Source organism: Mastigoproctus giganteus, chromosome 7, assembly GCF_048544385.1.
Source record: "Mastigoproctus giganteus isolate SK-2022 chromosome 7, ASM4854438v1, whole genome shotgun sequence".
NCBI classification, from domain to species: domain Eukaryota; kingdom Metazoa; phylum Arthropoda; class Arachnida; order Uropygi; family Thelyphonidae; genus Mastigoproctus; species Mastigoproctus giganteus.
In genome coordinates this window covers 104,744,888-104,762,277 of record NC_143581.1, presented here as the reverse complement: position 1 = coordinate 104,762,277, position 17,390 = coordinate 104,744,888, and the positions used below count along the sequence as shown (strand labels likewise).

The 17,390-nt window shown below is 36.0% G+C and overlaps 1 protein-coding gene across 1 annotated transcript in view; it reads left to right on the top strand.

Annotated features, from left to right (window-relative positions):
• eIF3l (eukaryotic translation initiation factor 3 subunit l) overlaps nt 1–17,390 on the top strand; it is a 425,669-nt gene that overhangs the window by 92,498 nt on the left and 315,781 nt on the right. Inside the window, exons 5-6 of the mRNA XM_090377051.1 lie at nt 5,722–5,783; nt 12,954–13,023. Of these exons, the coding sequence (XP_090233177.1) occupies nt 5,722–5,783; nt 12,954–13,023 (132 nt within the window). The remainder of the gene's footprint in view (nt 1–5,721; nt 5,784–12,953; nt 13,024–17,390) is intronic.

Here is a 17,390-nt window from a genome sequence, read left to right as displayed (position 1 = left end):
ACATTACTATTGGGCGCCTCTGTAGCCAGGTGGGCAGGAGCAGCAGTGTGTAGCACACGCTTCTTGATTAGACCGAGGGTTCGAGCCTGCGAGCCACCAAATATGGAGGATGCGGAAAGGTCAGGGAATGACCACCACATATCCCTGGAGCAATATGGCCTTAGTTGCTAATGCTCCTAAAAAAAAAAACCAAATAACAAATAAATAGCATTACTATTCTTTAGAAGCAACTGCCTCAAGTGAAACCTTAATTTTTCTAGTCTCATTAATTCGACAAAACTCTGATCACCTGAGCTATCTAGATCCAAACGAGTTCTCTTAAGAGCAGGTTTACTCTTTGTACTTCTTACTTAAATCAGAATACACTTCAACCATATCCTTCTGAATCACTTCCTTCTGCTTTGTTTCCTTAGAACCTTCTCTCTTTTGTTTTTTTCTTTCTTCTCTTATTTTTCTTTTTAGAGATAGAGACATCAGATTCTTGAGCAGCTGCTCCCTCATGGCAGCTCTAGCGTGTGCTAGAGCTGTGGAAAGGGGATCCCCTTACTTCAAGTTCTTCCAAAAATTCAGTCACAATGTTTTCTCAGATGACCCTCATCAACCGGTGAAATACCATCACTTTTCTTATTGGTGGCTTCAAGTGGTGGAACCCATGTTTAGCCTCCGGAGCTAAGTTCCCGTCAACCCTTCCTATCTCTTCCATCATGCAGTATGACTGATGACTTTTGAGGTTATGATGGATATCATGGCGAGATCCAATATTCCTTATATTAGGGTACAGCTCTAAAATGGTGTTTGCAGGCTGGCTACTATTTAGTACACCAGATTGAACCTATTGGTAACTCTCTAGGAAGCTTCCGGATCAGCTAGTGTATAATCTTGCTACCTTCACTCTGCCAGATAGTGACTGGAGAGAGTCTGAGTAGTGTGTATGCAGGGGGGGGGGGAGGACATTGTTGAGGCCACATTATGTCAAAGATCTGGGTATGTTCTTCCTATGTGTATGCCATATCCAAAAATTTCAAATTTCATTACTTCATACAGCATGTCTCCCTCACTTTTCTTTACTATTGAATACACCGTGAATTGTCAAACTAATAGAGTAAGTTTATCTGCAAAAAGATCTAAACCTCCCAAACACTTCCTAGTTCATTTCACAAATATACGTGGTCTCAGTTCTAATCTGAATGATGTCCATTTCCACTTGCAGTCTGCCAAACCCCATGTACTTTTTCTGACAGAATCTCAGTTATCGATTGATTCAACTACTGCTCATCTGAGTTGCCCAAATTATTCACTGTATGATTATTTTTGCTTCAAAGGTGATACTTGTGTATTTGTCCATTCCGACATTCCCTGTCAGAGACTTGGTAATTTGAAATCTCCTCCTTTCGATCTACTCTGGCTTAAAATCTCTCTACCTCATTCTGTCAAATTCATCTGTTGTCTCTACTGTTCTCCCAACTCCACTAATCACTTGGAGCTCTGACTTCCTCTCTTTACAACGTGACTTTCTCCAGCCCAACTTTCCTAACAGTGAGGTAATTTTCTTTGGTGATTTTAATGTTGACAATTCCAGCTGGCTTCCATTTTCTAGTTACACCAACCCACCTGGTCGAGATGCTGAGGCTTTTGCAATTACTAATGACCTCGCACAGATTTTTCATTTACCTACCTAACATAACCTAACCATACAGCCAACACTCTTGATCTTTTTCTCACAAACAACCCTTCTTAATACATGATCAAAGTGTGTGGTCCTTTAGTCACCCCACATCACAACTTGGTAATTGTCTCTTCTCCAATGGAGCCTTTATCTCATGGCTATTCCCAACCTCATGTTATTTGGCATTACAAGGATGCAAAATGGGATGACCTGCGAGATTTCTTTTCTTTTTTTCCTTGGTCTGATTACTGTTTCAAAACTTCTGATGTCAACATTTGCTCAGATCATATCAGTGAAATTATTCTTGTAGGAATAGAATCCTTTATTGTGCAGACTTTGTGTCTGCGCAATTACAAATCTGCAAAAAAATAAATTTTTTTTTTTTTTTTTTGCTGATGCTACCTAAGCTCATATGCTTTCTTGCATTACATACCTCTGTTACTACTACTATATCAGGTTAGGTGTTAAAGTGTTATAATGCAGCATTAATATGAGAAAGAATTTTGGAATAGTGTTGGCTCAGTTGAATGAAAATGTGGAGAACATAATTGTTTACCCTTTGTGCCCTACAAAATTCTTTTCGCGATGTACATAACTTTGTGCATTAAAAGTGCCTGTTTATATGTATTGGTATTGAATCCATTTTATTTCTAATGGACATCACTAAAATACTTATAAGTAGGGTTCAGATTTTTATGACCTTAAAAATATCAAAACATGATGAAAATATGTCATTAAATTTAACCAAATACGACTTAAATATGACAAAATAATTTACATACCATATAAATGATAATATATACTTTATTTATTCTTTTAAAGTTGTACAATGACTTGTTCTACAAATTTTTAACAAGTAATATAATGAAAATATCACAATTTGCAAGTTTTTTTTTTTAAGTATGAACATTAGAATAAAAATTTTTAAACATACAAAAACCAAAATGTATAGGCTAAGGTACTAGGCTGCTAACACTTAAGGTTGCTAAGTACTTTCCATAGCATTGCGATACCTTATTCACTCCAAATGTTTTGGAGTTAATCTCTTTCTATCATCTGCTAATATTTGCTTGTGAGCAGAGAAGGACATCTCAACATCACAAGATGTGATTGGGGCAAAATTAAACATCTTAATGACATCGGTAGCTAGAAGAAGTCACTCGATGGCCCTACCCTCTAAAACTTGGGAAATTTTGCATATGGTGGGATGGCGCCTCCATAATCAGGTGGGCAGGAGCAGCAGTGGATAGCATGCACTTCTTGATTAGACCAGGGTTCAAGCTGATGACCACCAAATAAGGAGGATGCGGAAAGATCAGGGAATGACCACCGCATATCCCCGGAGCAATATGGCCTTAGTTGCTAATGCTCCTAAAAACCAAATAATAACAATAATATGGTGGGGTAAACTGGGTTTCTAGCGAAAACTGCATCTAGTTTGTTAACAGTTTTCTCTCCGATTTCCTCCGAAACTTGTTTCATCTTGTCCTCTAGTTTTCGAACGATTTCTATAGCCTTAATTAGAGGCATATCTTTCATCTCTAGTTTAGTAATCGAGGAAGATAGGGAAGAGAAATTACTGTCAGTATAAGCAACATCATGGGATACCTTCTCCTTAGCAAAAATTTCCTGTGCTTCAGATATGGATTTAGCTTTCTCGGGTACCAAGTTGTCAATTACCTGTAAATAAAAATAAAATTATTCATGGCTTTAAATACCATGTGTTTAAGTTTTATTTAAAATGGTAACTAACCACCTTAATTGCTGTAAAATGTCGGCCGTAATATGACACAGTGTCGAGCCAGGTCCCCCATCTTGTGATTACTGGCTTGGGTGGAAGTGGCAGATCAGGGTGTATTTCTTTTAACAGCTATACTCTTGAGGCTTAAGAAGACCTTTTTAGCCAGTGATATCAGCTTATCAACATCTTTAAATTCTGAACGCACTTGTTCTGCTATATGATGGAGACCATGGGCTAAACAAATAAGATGTATCATGCTTGGAAAAAATACCTCCAATGCTTTTCCTGCTTTGAGCATGTAGGCTGTTGAATCTATTAATAAAAGAACAAAACGGTCAGCTTTTACACCTCCAGCCACCAAATATCTGAAACAAATAAGTAATTGTATATTAATTTAATTTATCATTTTATAAATTATACATTTATTATTTTTTAGTTTAATTTTAACCCCGTAGACTCCCATTCCAATGTATCAGCAGCCACAGCGATACATTCATTAGTCGATCACAGAGATACGGTATTTACTGAGAGAATCATTAAGAAATCTAGCAAGAGTTTCATGATTAGTTTTATCCAGAACCTTTGATGCAAGGAGATACAATTTAGATGGTCCATCTGAATCAAGCTTTCCGACAATAAAATTAGCTACATTTCTGCCTTCACAATCGGTGGTTTCATCAACTGTGAACCCCACACACACAGCTGTTTCCAATATCTTCGCGAATATTGTTTAGACACTGCAAGTAAGTAAATAAATAAACTAATTAAAATATAGTCTACACAGCATTCAGTCTTTGATCATATAATTAATAATTTAATAAAATCAATGAGAGCATACCGATTTATAGCAGTCCTCAAGGTAATTTTTCTGTAACATTGATTCGTCAGGAATTTTTTGGAAGCCATATTTTTCCAGGAAGCTTTGGAAGACTGGATTGTTCACTTTGTTCCAAGGAATGTTTGCAGCAACCATTGTTTGGCCTAAATCAGCAAAGAATGGATCTGGTGTTTTTTTTTTTTTTTTGGTTTACTGCAGTAAGCAGCTGCTGCGTAGTACACACTGCTGAAATTCTCCTTCTCCTTACGTTTGCTTCATGCAAAAAGGTAAACTTATGCTGTTGTAATTGGGATACTTCCGTGCACGGAACCTTAAAAAAGTATTTATATATTTATTTAAGATTATTTACAAAAATTATTATTATTTTCCGATTTATATGAAAAATTGTATGAAAAAACTAATATGCATGAGTATTAAATTTGGAATGTCCATATATCGAAGCATCCAAAAATAAAAATTATGGTAGATCTATTACCAGGTAATTAATTAATTTATGTACCTCTTTATTGCATGCATTGCAATATATTATTTTTCCATCCATTTGGTATGTGGCTTTATAGACTCTTCTTTAACCACAGAAGAAATTCATTTTCTAAAATGCTCAATTTTACTCGATTTTGGCTTCATTTCGCCAACAAGCTGAAGTTTCTACTTTATAAAATAAGTTGAACGAATAATTCGTTGAACTCAGTATAAGGCAAAACTACTACTGTAAAGTTTTAAATTATAGCTAAAATTACGCTACTGTGTCATTGTGAGTGACTAACCAGCCAATCAAAATAACTTGGGAATTTAGCCGCTCGTGCCCTCCCATGCTGGAATGTGAAATGATTAAATGCAAATTCCCACGGTTTTTTTGAAATATATTTTAAATCAATTTGATAAATAATTTGTCGATTATGGTAAGATGAAATATGAAAATTTTATGTCGACAAGTATAAAATATGATATTTCACATTTTTTGAAATTATGACATGTAAAATATGATGAAATATGAAATTACAAACACGCCTCTTTGGGATCCTCAGACCATGTAACATCGACCCACTAAGTTTCTTGCCTTTATCTAAACGAAATATGAATATGATAATACATAAAAATCTGAACCCTACTTATAAGTTTACTAAGTAATAAATCTATTAGTTTAAGTTAGGCTTGTAACACTTTGTGACTTACTATGTATACGGTCCTGAATGCCTTTTGTTCTTAATATTATATTTGTTATATACGGGGTGTTTCTTTTGTTTAAGAAATCACACTCATTACAGGTCATGTATGTACTTTTTTTTTTCATGGTGCATAAAGCAACAAAAAAGGTACTACTTCATGCAGCATTTTATACAGAATTTCATCACTTTGTGATTGGGATTGCCACAGTTTTTGTTTAAAAAAGTTACTCTTTTAATCTCTAGAATAAGTATTGTAATTTTTTATTGCATTTTTTATTTTTAAATAATTTATTTTTACTTTATTCAGATGAGGTATTTCTGATTTTGTACAAAGAGCTGTATTACCGGCATATCTATGCTCGAGTTCCAGTAAGTATTTAGTCTTTTAAGTACCTATTTTTAATTTCTAAATTACTCATAAAGTTGTTTCCTTAAAAATTGTTATATGATATTTTTCTTATGGTGATTGTTACATATTCTTTATAACCACATTGTTTTATAGTCAGTTTACAGTTTCATTAAAATTATTAGAGATAAGTTATACAGGGTGATTCAAAAAGGAGTTTACAACTTCGTATAACACGTGTTTACACTACACGAATTCAATCATACACGATTTATAAATAGGGGAACTATATCATATATAACATGAACCGAATTCGCTTATGCACGATTCGCCTTTGTGTTTACAAGAAATGGTAGTCGAACGCTGCGGAATCAACCCAACTGAACACAACACAGTAGGAATGAAGCGAAGATTCTGAATATTTATTTGTTTTTATGATTTCGTGGAAAGGGAAACACATTTAACATAAAAAATCTACAGAATTCCAGCTATCGGTATTATCGCAAATGTAATTAGATCGACTTTTACTACCCATTTATAACAGACTCCACTAGCAGGAACCACCAATAAACTGGAAACTGCAAATTGTTTTTATTGTTTTATGGTGGTGACCTCCAGAAATATGCTTTAGTAAAATGTAAGCAGGCACTGCGTCATTTATTCAGTTGCTACTTGTTCGCTGTGCGTTTATTTATATCAAGCTTGCCTCATTTTTGTTAATTTTATAATTGTGCTCTCTCTATTCTCAAAAAAAAATGAGTAAAATACTTGAAAGAAAAGTGTGAAAAGAAAGTGTTCTGGTGAAAATACTTCAGAGAGAAAAAGAAAAGCAATATTGATAGAAGAAAAATATGAAATTGTGAAATTGCTTTGACCAGTATGAAAGAACATGCGATATTGTGCGTGCTACAGGCCTAAATGAGGGAACGCCGAGAACAATTAGAAAGAATGCAGAAAAAATAAAAGCAACTTTCATAGCAGGAACAACAGAAAGCATAACAAAATCAGTTAGATCAAGGCACAAAGAACTGGAAGAGATGGAACATCTTTTATCTGTTTGGATAGAAGATCAAACAAAGAAGAGAATAGGAATAAGTTTGCTTACAATAAAAGCAAAGGCATTGGCAATATTTGAAGACCTCAGAAATAAAGCTGAAAACCTTCAAGAAGTGCCAGTAGTGACTGGTTCAATAATTTCAGGAAATGTCACGCTTTCCATAATGTGAAATTATCAGGTGAAGCTGCGAGTGCAGATGAAGCAGCAGTAAAGGTATTTCCGCTGATACTGAAAAAACTAATTGAGGAAGAGGGCTATACACTGGACCAAATTTTAAACTTTGATGAAACCGGACTGTATTTGAAAAAAATGCCATCATGAACATGTATCTCCAGAGAGGAAGCACAAGCTCCAGGCTTCAAGGCTGCTAAGGATAGGTTGACCGTTATGTTGGGAGCAAATGCAAGTGGCGACTTGAAACCGAAGCCTGTTGTTGTTTATCATGCAGCCAATCCACGAGCGTTAAAAGGGATCGTAAGGACTACCCTGGGTGTTTACTTTAGGAACAGCAGAAGAGGGTGGATGACAGGGCAGATATTCGCTGACCTTCTACTACATGTGTTTGAGGATGTGTTTCGAAGCTACTGCAAAAAGAAAAATTTGGATTTTAAGATTTTAATTATTTTAGACAATGCACCAAATCACCCTCCAACCCTTGCTGAACTGTCACCAAACATCAAAATCTTGTTTTTACGACCTAACACAACATCTCTTACCCAGCCACTTGACCAAGGAGTAATTGCTGCTTTTAAGCACTATTACACAAGACATACGTTTAAGATGCTGATAGCAGAAACAGAGGGCGAAAATGCACCAACAGTTAAAGACTTCTGGAAGTCTTCTTTAACTGTTGGTGCATTTTCTTTAACGATAATAAGTCTTTAACGATTCAACATAAAGAATGCAATTTACATAATTGTGGAGGCTTAGAACGAAGTGACAAAAGAATGCTTACATGGTGTTTGGCGGCCTCTTTTACCAGGTTTTATTTGTGATTTTAAAGGCTTTGATCCTGTAAACGAGCTTCCTAAATTAAAAGCACATTGTGTTGCCCTCACAAAGCAGGTTGGCTTTGAGGAATTGGAGGAAGATGATTTAGAAGAGTTGCTTCAGTCTCAAGAAGAACTTTCAACTGAAGAACTGCAACAACTTGTTGCTGGAGGGCAGGTGGAAGATGAGGAAGACGACGAAGTTGAATGCCTGAACGCCACCATAAAACCACTTTCTACTTCAGAGTTATCTTCAGTTTTAAATTCATTTGAGAAAAGTATGCAATGGCTAGAAGATAACGATTATAATGCAGAAAGAAGCAGAAGAGCACTTCATACAATTCAATCTGCTTTGAAGCCATATAAGCAGCTGCTTTGTGAAAGAAGGAAGATTGCAAAACAACAGAAACTAGATGTCTTTTTTATGAAACCACCGAAAAAAGAGACAGAAAATGAGCCACAGCCCTGTAGTTCTGGCGTGACCACATTTCGTCCAAAGTCCTCATTGGCAGCTCCTCCACCTCCCAGTTCCGATAATGATGACAACCTGCCGGCACTTTCCCCATAATACCGCTGCTTCAAGCCCTTTCCCTCAAGCTGTCTTCATTTACTTTTAAGGTATGAATCTAAATTTAAATGATTAAATTATTAATTTTACATTTTTCAACTGTGTAAGTGTTTTATTACACAATTTTGCATTGCATGAGGTTTCTAGGAACCCAACTGTTGTGTTATACGAGGACTGACTGTACTTGAAAGTACAGTCAGTCCACATGTTTACACTACACGAATTTGATCATACACGATTTATAAATAGGGGAACGATATCTTATATAACACGAACCGAATTCGCTTATGTGCGATTCACCTTTGTGTTTACAAGAAATGGCAGTCGAACGCAGAATCACCCCAACTGAACGCAACACCACAGGAATGAAGGGAAGATTCTGAAAATGTATTTGTTTTTTATACCTGTGAAGGGGAAACACATTTCACCATAATAACGTAAAATTCCAGCTATCAGTATTATCGCAAATGCAATTAGATTGAGTTTTTACTACCAGTTTATAACAGATTCCACTAGCAGAAACACAACTGGAAATTGTTTTTATTGTTTTATGGTAGTAACAATAAAACCCCTAGAAATGTGCTTTAGTAAAATGTGAGGGTGTTAATAATGTATCTCTGCCTTTACGGTGTTATTTATTCAGTTGCTACACGCGCGCAGCTTTGTTTATGTGTATCACGCTTGATACACATAAACAAAGTTTTGTAATTGTGCTTTATTCCCTGAAAATGAGTAAAATACTTAAAAGGTGTGAAAAGGAAGCGTCCTGGTGAAGACACTGCAGATTCAGAGAGAAAAAGAAAAACAATATCGATAAACAGAGGTGGACTGGGTCAAAAATTGTTACCCGGGAAAATTTATAGTGGCCTCATACTATGGTTTATGGCTAAAATCACACCGGCTTCCAGCCCACCAGGGTTTCCCCGGTAAGGCTTATGGCCAGTCCGCCTCTGTCGATAAAGAAAAAATATGAAATTGTGAAACGTTTTGAGCGAAACGAAAGACCATGTGATATTGCACGTGCTACAGGCCTAAATGAGGCAACGCTGAGAATTACAAAGAATGCAGAGAAAATAAAAACAACTTTCATAGCAGGAACAACTCAGTGTAATTAAAATCCATTAGATTAAGACACAATGAATTGGAAGAGAATGGAACGGCTGTCATCTGTTTGGATAGAAAATCAAACAAAAAACAAGTTTGCTTACGATAGAAGCAAAAGCATCAGCAATATTTTATTACGTAATAGTCGTAATAAAATACGTAAGTATTTTATTACGATTATTTATTGTGTTTGGTAATGTTTTGGTTACAAATGTGTGTTCAATCTTGGGTGGTCAGCACCTAACCCTATTTTTCCCATAGGGCCTGTTGTTTATATTGCACCATTTTGCATTGCACGAGGGTTTCTAGAAACACAACTATCGTGCTATACGAGGACTGACCATAATGAGTTTTTCAACGGTAGAACTACTCTTTGCTTTTGAAAACTAAATACCCTTGAGCATTACCTCACTTGCCAGGTGCCTACTGGCAAGTGAGCTATTTTTTAATCTAATATTAAAATCGGTTAATTAAATATATATTTTTAAAGTTATGTGCCCAGAAATACAGAATACTGTAATCTTAGTCTAGTGCTTGTTAGCAGAATGCCTCTCCAAGATGATGGAGTGTATCATAGCTGCCAAGGTAGCCTGACATGCTCTTGAAGTTAGTGGCAGTGATGTCAATGTGAAACTTATGTGTATCTGGATGCTTTTTTCGAGGAGGAGATTATTAGTCATCCTTTAATCCATGTTACATCTTAATGCTAGAATGGCAAAATGTATATTACAGTTGTTCATGTGGGACAGTTCTCATGTAATGGGTTGGTCTCTGAAAGTATATGCCTCATATAAAAGAATCTAGAAGTTTATCAAACTGGGAATGATTTTTTGTTAACAGAGGGAAGTGGAAGAGAAATTTCACTCCTTTCATGACTTTCTTATACAGCTAGGACGCAATTACTGCGAGTTCGAATAACGCGATATTCGATTTAGTGCGAATTGTATAACGGTACCAGGTAATGTTTAATGCGAATAAAAATTCAGTTTATGTGAGGTTAACGCAGCTAGCCTCATATTAGACGATTAGTCTTGCATTAGACGCTGCTAAACTTGTTTATCTTCGTGTGTGCATGTGCTACTGCCTGTCTTAATATATGTTAGTTTTCGTGATTTGTTTTAATCGTTTTAAGAAGTGCCTTTAACAAAATGGACAAAAGGAAGATTCCTTTAGATAAAAACACTATGAGTGCAAAAAAGAAGAGGCTTGTTATTTAGAGCAAAAAATTTATGTGATTGAACGACATGAACGTGGTCATAGCAACTCTAAAATAGGATGAGAAGTAGGAATGCCTGCATCTACGGTACGGAATATTATGAAGCACGCAGGGGATATAAAATTAAAATGTAAAGTTGCATCAGCTTTTTGTGATTTGCAAACATCTACAAGGAATAGAAGTATTACTATGATAGAAATGGAGCATCTTGTAGCTGTATGAATTGAGGATTGCAATCAAAAACGCATTCCCCTTAGCAGAGCAGACATTCAGGCAAAAACTTTAAATTTGTTTAAGAGAGTGAAAGAAAAAAATAATGAAGTAGAAGAAATGAGTGATAATGTTAAAATTACCTGTGAGGTGGCCAGAGCAGATGAGGATGCAGCATCTAAATATCCTGCTGTTTTAAAAAAAATAATCGAAGATGGTGGACACACTGATCAACAAATATTTAATGTGGATGAAACCGGTTTATTCTAGAAAAGGATGCCTTCCAGAACTTACATTTCTAAGAAAGAAAAAACTCGACCTGAATTTAAAGTGTCTAAAGATTGCCTAACACTTTTATTAGGAGGCAATGCCCTAGGCGATTTTAAATTGAAACCAATGCTTGTTTATCAGTCTCCAAATCCTCTTGCTCTAAAATGCTACAGATCACTATAGATCACTTCCAGTTATTCGGCGATCAAATAAGAAAGCATGGGTGACCCAAGCTGTGTTCACTGACTGGTTTTCAAGCTATTTTTGCCCAGCTGCTGAAAAATATTGCAAGGAAAGTAACATCGTATTTAAAGTTCTACTAATTTTGGATAATGCTCCAGTCATTCAGGCGCCTCCATAGCCAGATGGGCAGGAGCAGCAGTGCGTAGCACACGCTTCTTGATTAGACCGGGGTTTGAGCCCGTGACCACCAAATACGGAGGATGCGGAAAGGTCAGGGAATGACCACCGCATATACCCGGAGCAATATGGCCTTAGTTGCTAATGCTCCTAAAAAAAAAACCAAAAAAAAACCAGGTCATCCAGCTACACTTGGTTCATTATGTGAAAATGTAAAAATCATTATTTTGCTGCCAAACACAACATCTTTGTTGAGCTCATGGATCAAGGGACCATCGCAGCATTTAAGGCCTACTGCATAAGAAAAACATTTGAACAGGCAATTGCTAAAACTACAGGAGACTATGCAATTTCCATAATAGAGTTCTGGAAAAATTATAACATCAGACATGCAATAGAAAATATTCAGCATGCTTGGCAACAAATAACTGCAAACAACCTGTGTGGAGTGTGCAAATAGTAATGGTTTCGAAGAAACTGTTATAGAAGAAATAACAAATATTGGAAGAGAACTTGGATTTGATGAACTAGAAAATGACGATGTTCGGGAACTGCTCAATTCACACTCGGAAGAATTGACTGATAATGATCTCCTATTTTTAGATCAACAAAAAGCATTTGAGGAAGCTGACAATGTTGCCGAAGAACGAGATATTTTGTGCAAGTGAAGGAGTTCACTCTCAAGGAATTCGAAGATATCTTTCGAGCTGTAGAAGTCGTGAAGAAAAAAATTATGGATGCCGACCATAACCTCAACCGAAGCATGCAAATTTGCCGAGATGTGAATAAAGCACTCTGCATCTACCAGCATACGTACGAAGGTTTAAAGAAGGAGAAAACAGTTCAGTCTACGTGGCTAAAATACGTATTTCGAAAGACAATAAAGATGTTTTTTGTCAGATACCTTTAGGAATGATATTTAGAATTTTTTTGTTTTTATTTTGCTTTCTATAATTACAGTACTGTATGACTTCGTTAATAATAAATTTAATTTATAAGTATATTCTTTTTATCCTTTACTGTAATATTTCGTTAATAAATATAAAACACTTATGTTTAAAATTTTTCATTAACTATTTCCGTCAAGCTGGTACCAATTACCGTATTTTACATAATTTTACATAATTACATACTTTGGATAGTGTGAATTCGAATAATGTGACTACTTCATGGGATTCATTAGTCGCACTAATTGCAACCTAACTGTATTGTACTTTCCATGTTAAAATTTTAAATACAATTTATCAAAATTATACCATATTTCTGATATTCCTATGATCAATACTTTTTTTAGGTATTTTATCCCAAAGCAGCATTGATTAACATGTTCTTCAGATTAACTACTCTAACATTAGAGGGTCTGCCATTTCTGTTTTGTAACATGGTATTCTCTTACTAATTATTGTTTTTATTTTTTAGGGAGGTCCTACCATTGAACAACGCTTTGAATCCTACTACAATTATTGTCATCTCTTTAATTACATCTTAAGTAAGTACATAATTATCTTTATGGTAAAAAATATTTCATATAATGTGAAGTCAGGTTAAAATTTTCTTGACACTAAACAGAAGTGTGTTCAACTTTATTTCCCAAATGTGTGTGAGCAACAAGCACCTTGTGTAGGACCAGCTGTTACATAAACAAACAATAACAGTTTTTCTTTATTCACATTCACAGTAACCTTTACTGTGAATGTGGGTGAGTTGTCATTCGTGAGAAAAAGATCGAGAATGTTGACTGAGTGATTAGGATTGTCTGGTATTCCAGTAGGTAAATAACCAATGTGTGTATGGTCATCAGTAATGCAAAAGCATTTTAACTAGTTGCATCCTAGTAACTACAGAATTGAGGGTAGCCGGAGTTTCTATTATTATTAGTAGTGGAAAATGATGCAAGAAAGCAAGCTTATACACCATCAGCCAAAAAAAAAAAAAAAAAAAAAAAAAAAATCTAAAAAAAATCATATAATCTCTCTCTCTATACTTTGATATGGGAATATCAAAAAAGACACTCAGAGTAAACAGGTTGTCTGATATTTTCATGTAAAGTGGTAAACAATGTAGACAGCCACCTTCATAAAATGTGTTAGCAAATTTTGAATCCTGTCTAAATAGACGTTTAGGTTATTTATATTAGTAAGATTATTGTTACATTGGCGTCTGTGGCATCTAAAAGTTATGCTAGGCTGGGCTTTAATATTCTAAGTTATCTAAAATGCTTTGAATGCTGCCTAAGTTCCAGGAATGGTTTGGATGCTGCAAAACCTTAAGCATGCCCCAGAAAACTCCAATGAACTTATGTGATTGCCTAGTGGTTTATTAAAATAGGACAGTGATCTCGAGCCCTAAAGATCTATTCAGCATCATGGAGAATAGAACTTGCAGCTTCAACCAGCGTTGTGTTTTTCATCCCAGGACCTCATTTCTTATAGTCAGGTCAAGGAATGCCACGATAATAGTTCTTTTACTATAAAATTTGTGCTTTGGCTAATGTGTAGCAAGGGAGTAGGTCAGAGGCAGGGATACAAAAACAAAACATAATTTATTATTATCACTATTTCTGAAAATATACAAACAATAACATGAATAAGGAAGGCACCTTATGGGTCTTTAGCTAGTGGTGTGAGTTAGTGACATGTTTATGTTCTTCGTGTGATTCTTCTATGACATCTTGCTCATCTCTAGTCTGCATCTTGGAGGAGTATAGAGATATATACATGTAAGCACAGACATTATACTAAAATCTTAAGTAACAATTGGGTGTTGTGTAGTGATATTAATAATATTGTATTAACTAATCAAGTTAAACTCTAATTTACAAACAATGTGTTGTGACGTGTTACAATGACAATTATCCTAATGAGGAGGGATGCTTATGTACTAAAAGAGGGTAAGAGTAAGGCAAAACTTACCAGTATGAGGAAAGTCTCGGTCCACTGTATCGTTTTGTCCCAATCAGCTTGGCTGGAAGCTTCAGGTTGGTGGTTGGTTTCTTAATCTTTGTTTACCTCTCTCTCTCTCTCTCTCTCTCTCTCTCTCTCTCTCTCTCTCTCTCTCTCTCTCTCTCTCTCTCTCTCACACACACACACACACACACACACACACACACACACACACACACACACACACACACAATTCTCCCCAGAGGACTCCCAAGGAATCTTAAGATTTTTCCCAGAACTCTCAAAGACTGCCAAAAGCTCTCTCAAAGAGTCTAAAAACTTTCTTCCTGCTCTTCTAAAAGATTGCAAAAGTTCTCTACTCCTAAAACTCTCTCTTTGCTCCACACTTCTAAAACTCCAAAAAAACTACAAAAAGTTCCCTCAAAGACTTTTTATAAAACTTCTAAAACACTTCACTTGTTCTCCACTTCTAAAACTTGTTTTGTCTAAAAGTTTCCCGTTTCTTTTGTTCTTACCTGTGTATATTTCTGTTCCCCCCTTATACATTTTCCCTACTCCCATTGGTCTGGAGCTCGTTTTTGTGGGGGAACTAATTTCCAGGGCTGATATCTGGGGACCAAAACAGTAAAAAAAGGAGTTATAACCATCAGAAAACGAAACTTATATTTGTTCGGGGTGAGGGTTCCTGATCTCTGAACTCGGGAATCCAATTCCTGCAAAAGGAACTTATTGATACAATCTACTCTGCAGTTATTAGATTCGGGTTTCCCATTAAAAGTCTGTTTTCAATAGTCATAACTTCTTTCTATGTGATAAAATAATCAAACACTTTGTTAACCGCACTTACATCTCCTGTAATGGTCAGAAGCTGATCAAGTAATGGCCTCCTTGATCAGCTTCTGACCATTCTAGGCATGCATTCTAGCGGGGAGGAAAAGGCAAGGAATGCTGATAAATGTGGGGTTGGATTTCGTTCTCCCAAAAGTACAGTAGAGGGGCAAAAGTATAGGGGGGGTAGCTTGATGGCAGATGATAAGTAAAATGTAGGCATTGTACATTATTAACTTAAATTATTAAGCCTAAAAGAATTTGAATGTGATTTTATTTATTAAGCCTAAAAGAATTTGAATGTGATTTTATTTAAGCCTAAAAGAATTTGAATATGATTTTATTTATTAAGTCTAAAAGAATATAAATTTATAGCAGTAGAAACATGATTTTATAATGTAATTTATTGTATAGTACATAAATTAACAGTAGTGTAGTAAGTACTATCTTCATATAACCTGAGAATTACGTAGTATTTTTAAATTAAATTCAGACCAAAATCATGCTTCAAAAACGAGCAGCAAAGCAAAAAGCTTAACATAGCAGAAATGCTTTGGCTCAGGAGTGAACAGCAGATGGCAAGTCTCTTCTGAATCATGGTTTTATGCAGTGCACTACTTTGTTGCATGTTTACCTTGTGCTCTTTAGAGGAACGGGAGTGTTGGTTGCTATGTTTATCTGGTAGGTACACAATTTGATGCTGATAATGGCTGTGAGAGAAAGGTTCCATTGGAGAAGAGACCATCACTGGGTTGTGATCTGAGGCACCTAGAGTACCACTCACCTTTACTGTGAATGTGGGTGAGTTGTCATTCGTGAGAAAAAGATTGAGAATGTTGACTGAGTGATTAGGATTGTCTGGTATTCCAGTAGGTAAATAACCAATGTGTGTATGGTCATCAGTAATGCAAAAGCATCTTAACTAGTTGCATCCTAGTAACTACAGAATTGAGGGTAGCCGGAGTTTCTATTATTATTAGTAGTGGAAAATGATGCAAGAAAGCAAGCTTATACACCATCAGCCAAAAAAAAAAAAAAATCATTTTATGTATCCATCCCCTCAAATAGTTCGTCTAGTCATCCATATCCACAACATTGATGAAATCATGTTCCAACAATCAACCAGCCATTGCTGAAGAAAAAATTCTGCATATCTTTTTTATAACCATCCTTCCTTAATTTGAATTTATGCTCCACCATGTGCATAGTCTATGGAAGTGGAAGAATCCCATCAGTGTTGAGTTTTCTGAAGCTATTCAAAGCCTTAAACACTTCAATCAGATCACCTTTCAGGTGCTTAGTCCCAACTGCTGCAATTTGTAAAACTGAAGCCTATCTTGGTAAGGGCACTCCTTTGATCTTCTCTCATTGCCTTTCTCTGTGATTGTTCCAGCAGCTCTACATCCTTCCTGAAGTGATACCTCTGGACCTGTATACAGTACTCAAGATGCAGTCTAACCATAGCCATATACAAAGGGATATTCACCTTCTTATCCTTGCTAGAAAGGTTTCTGTATATCATTGACAAAACCCATGAGTTGTTGTGGCAGCATGTCTGCATGTCTGTGTAGTCAGGCACAAATTTCTCAGCATGTCTGCTGAGAAATTCGTGCCTGACTACACAGTTACCCCCAAGTCTTTTTCATTCTCTACTGTTCTGAGTGTTGTACCACCTTCAGGACAGTAGAGAATAAGTAGACAGTAGAGAATGTCCTGAGTGACGTACCACACAGTTGATATGTGTCTTTTCTGTTGTACTCTCCACATTCAAATTGATTTCTTTTGATGCAATATCTGCATTATTGTGTTATCCCCAGCAGGTTACTGCCACCCATGTGCACAGTACCTTGCATTTGTCAGTATTAAACGTCACCCTAATAACTGTCATTAACCACCCTGCCAACCTTTGTATGATCTGCAGACTTATACATTGTCTCATATACCTTAATCAGCATCAGTGATAAATATTGAAAACAACAATGGACCCAGCACTGAACCCTGGGGAACTCCACTAACAGCAGTCCCCACTGATAACCACTCTCTGCCTTCTTCCATTTAACCATCCCCTTTATCCATAGCAGTAACTTGCCCCTAATACCACATTGATTCAGTTCATACAGCGGTC